Below are 1798 nucleotides of genomic sequence, written 5' to 3'. Positions count from 1 at the left end.
ATGTACCGATTGCCTGCTGGCGCAGACCCGTAGCTCTCTCCATCGAACCGCCTCCCTTTCCGCCTGCTCGCCCCCCCCTCCCCTTCCCCCTCCCCTGCCTACCCTGTACTTGGAAATTCTAACAGCCATGAATCTCCCCCGGCTTTAGCTGGTTCTCGCCCCTCTTTCCTATCACGCGCAGCATCACACTGGCGGTGACGGCGGTTTATGCGGCCATGCTGAGCCCAGTCGGGAAAGAACCCCCCGGAGGGCCGGCACCCTCGGTGCCTCCAAGCCAAGAGCGTGTGCGTGTCCTCTGCCGCCTGCTCGAGTGTCCTGGCACCTGCTTTCCTGCTCTAACCCCACCGGCCCCTCGACACGCCGACTGCGCCCCACACAGTGGTGGCGGGAAACTGGCGTGTCGGATGCCGACATCTCCACGGTCCTGGTGGAGGTGGATCGACTGCACCGGCTCCTGGGCGCCGTACCGACGGCGACCATGGGCTAGCGCCCGCGCCCCGATGCCCGCCTCGTGCGTCGCGCCGTTCTCGCAAGGCTCGACCCAGGCACAAGAGCATACACGACGCGTCCTGCCCTGTGGTCCTTTCCCCCCCCCCCCCCCCCCCCCCCAGCCCCCGCGCCGCCTCCAGGCGAATAGAAATACGCCCAAGCCCAAATCCGACAGTGCCGACGGATTGTTGTTGTCTCGCCTGCCAACGAAGGGCCAGGCCGGGCCGGTGAGTCCTGCGTCGGGCCGGGGGACAAGTGCATGTATGAGTGTGTGACCCGCCCCCGCCCTCTTGCCCGCCGGGGGAGCAGCTCCGCACGGCCGATGTTTGTCCCACAGGCCTGCGCCCCAGCAGCCCTCGCTCCTCCTTCGGCCCTCCGGGCCGTTGACCAGGAATAGATGTTTCAGGTATCCTGTGGCTGATCGACCAAGCGATCGGCCGACTCCGGAGCATTCCCCAAGTAATGGGGCGGTATGTGTGTCCCCGCCCCCCTCGTCCCCCGTGCCCTTGGTTGCCTGTGCGGAGGCATGCGGCCGCCGCACCCAACCCCCCCCCCCCCAGGCGGCCTGGCTCGAGACCGCCCTTTCGACCGGGGGAAGGCTGGACCCAAGCCTGTTATTTATTAACAGCCCCCGGCCAAGGGCTCGGCGCTTTATTGGGGCACTTTCTTCTTCCCTCCTCCCCTGCTCGCTCCTTCGCCCGCCCTCTCGCTCTCTCCCTCCTTCCTTCCTTCCCTCCCTCCCTCCCTCCCTCTCAGCCCCGCATGGATTCCGAGGATCTTTCCCCCGCCCCCGGGGAAGGGCAAACCCTTATTCTGGGCAGCAGCCGCAGCGAGTCGGACCCGGAGTTCCGGACCTTCCGCGCGGAGTCCGTCCTCCGTCGGGTGGATCTCACCCTGAATGGTATGCCCTGGCGAAGGGGCTCTCTCCCTCTTGCGCGCGCTCTCTCTCTCTCTCTCTCTCTCTCTCTCTCTCTGCTTCTCCCCCTCCTTCTGCGCTTCTGCCCCATGTCTAACCCCCTGTCATAGAGGAGTTCATCTTTGTTTCGCGCCCCCTCCTGCTCATGGTGCGCATGCGGCCACATACGCCAATCCATATGCGCGCAGGCCGCCCCCTCCCGCCGCCCTCCTCGCCTTCTCGATCGTGCTCCACGCTTTCTGACACATTCGCACCCTTGGGCCCCCTCCTATCAAAGATCCCGAGCCTCCTCTTTCACATTCTCCTGGTGGTCCTGTACATGCACTCCGCCATCTTGCCGATCGGACTCTACGTATGGTGTGTCTTCCCCTCCGCCGTTTTCCCTGGCCCTTT

At 65.5% G+C, this 1798-nt stretch overlaps 1 protein-coding gene across 1 annotated transcript in view; it reads left to right on the top strand.

The window, feature by feature from the left end:
• The window catches only part of H696_00066 (hypothetical protein), a 5152-nt gene extending 4558 nt beyond the window's left edge, over positions 1 to 594 (top strand). The window contains exons 5-6 of the mRNA XM_009493896.1: positions 149 to 284; positions 380 to 594. Coding sequence (XP_009492171.1) covers positions 149 to 284; positions 380 to 487 — 244 coding nt within the window. The 3' untranslated portion in view covers positions 488 to 594. The remainder of the gene's footprint in view (positions 1 to 148; positions 285 to 379) is intronic.
• The last annotated feature ends 1204 nt before the right edge of the window (positions 595 to 1798 follow it).

The sequence above is a fragment of the Fonticula alba genome, assembly GCF_000388065.1.
Source record: "Fonticula alba strain ATCC 38817 unplaced genomic scaffold supercont2.1, whole genome shotgun sequence".
NCBI lineage: Eukaryota > Rotosphaerida > Fonticulaceae > Fonticula > Fonticula alba.
Note: the sequence above shows the minus strand (reverse complement) of the source record. Positions and strands in the feature narration are given on the sequence as shown.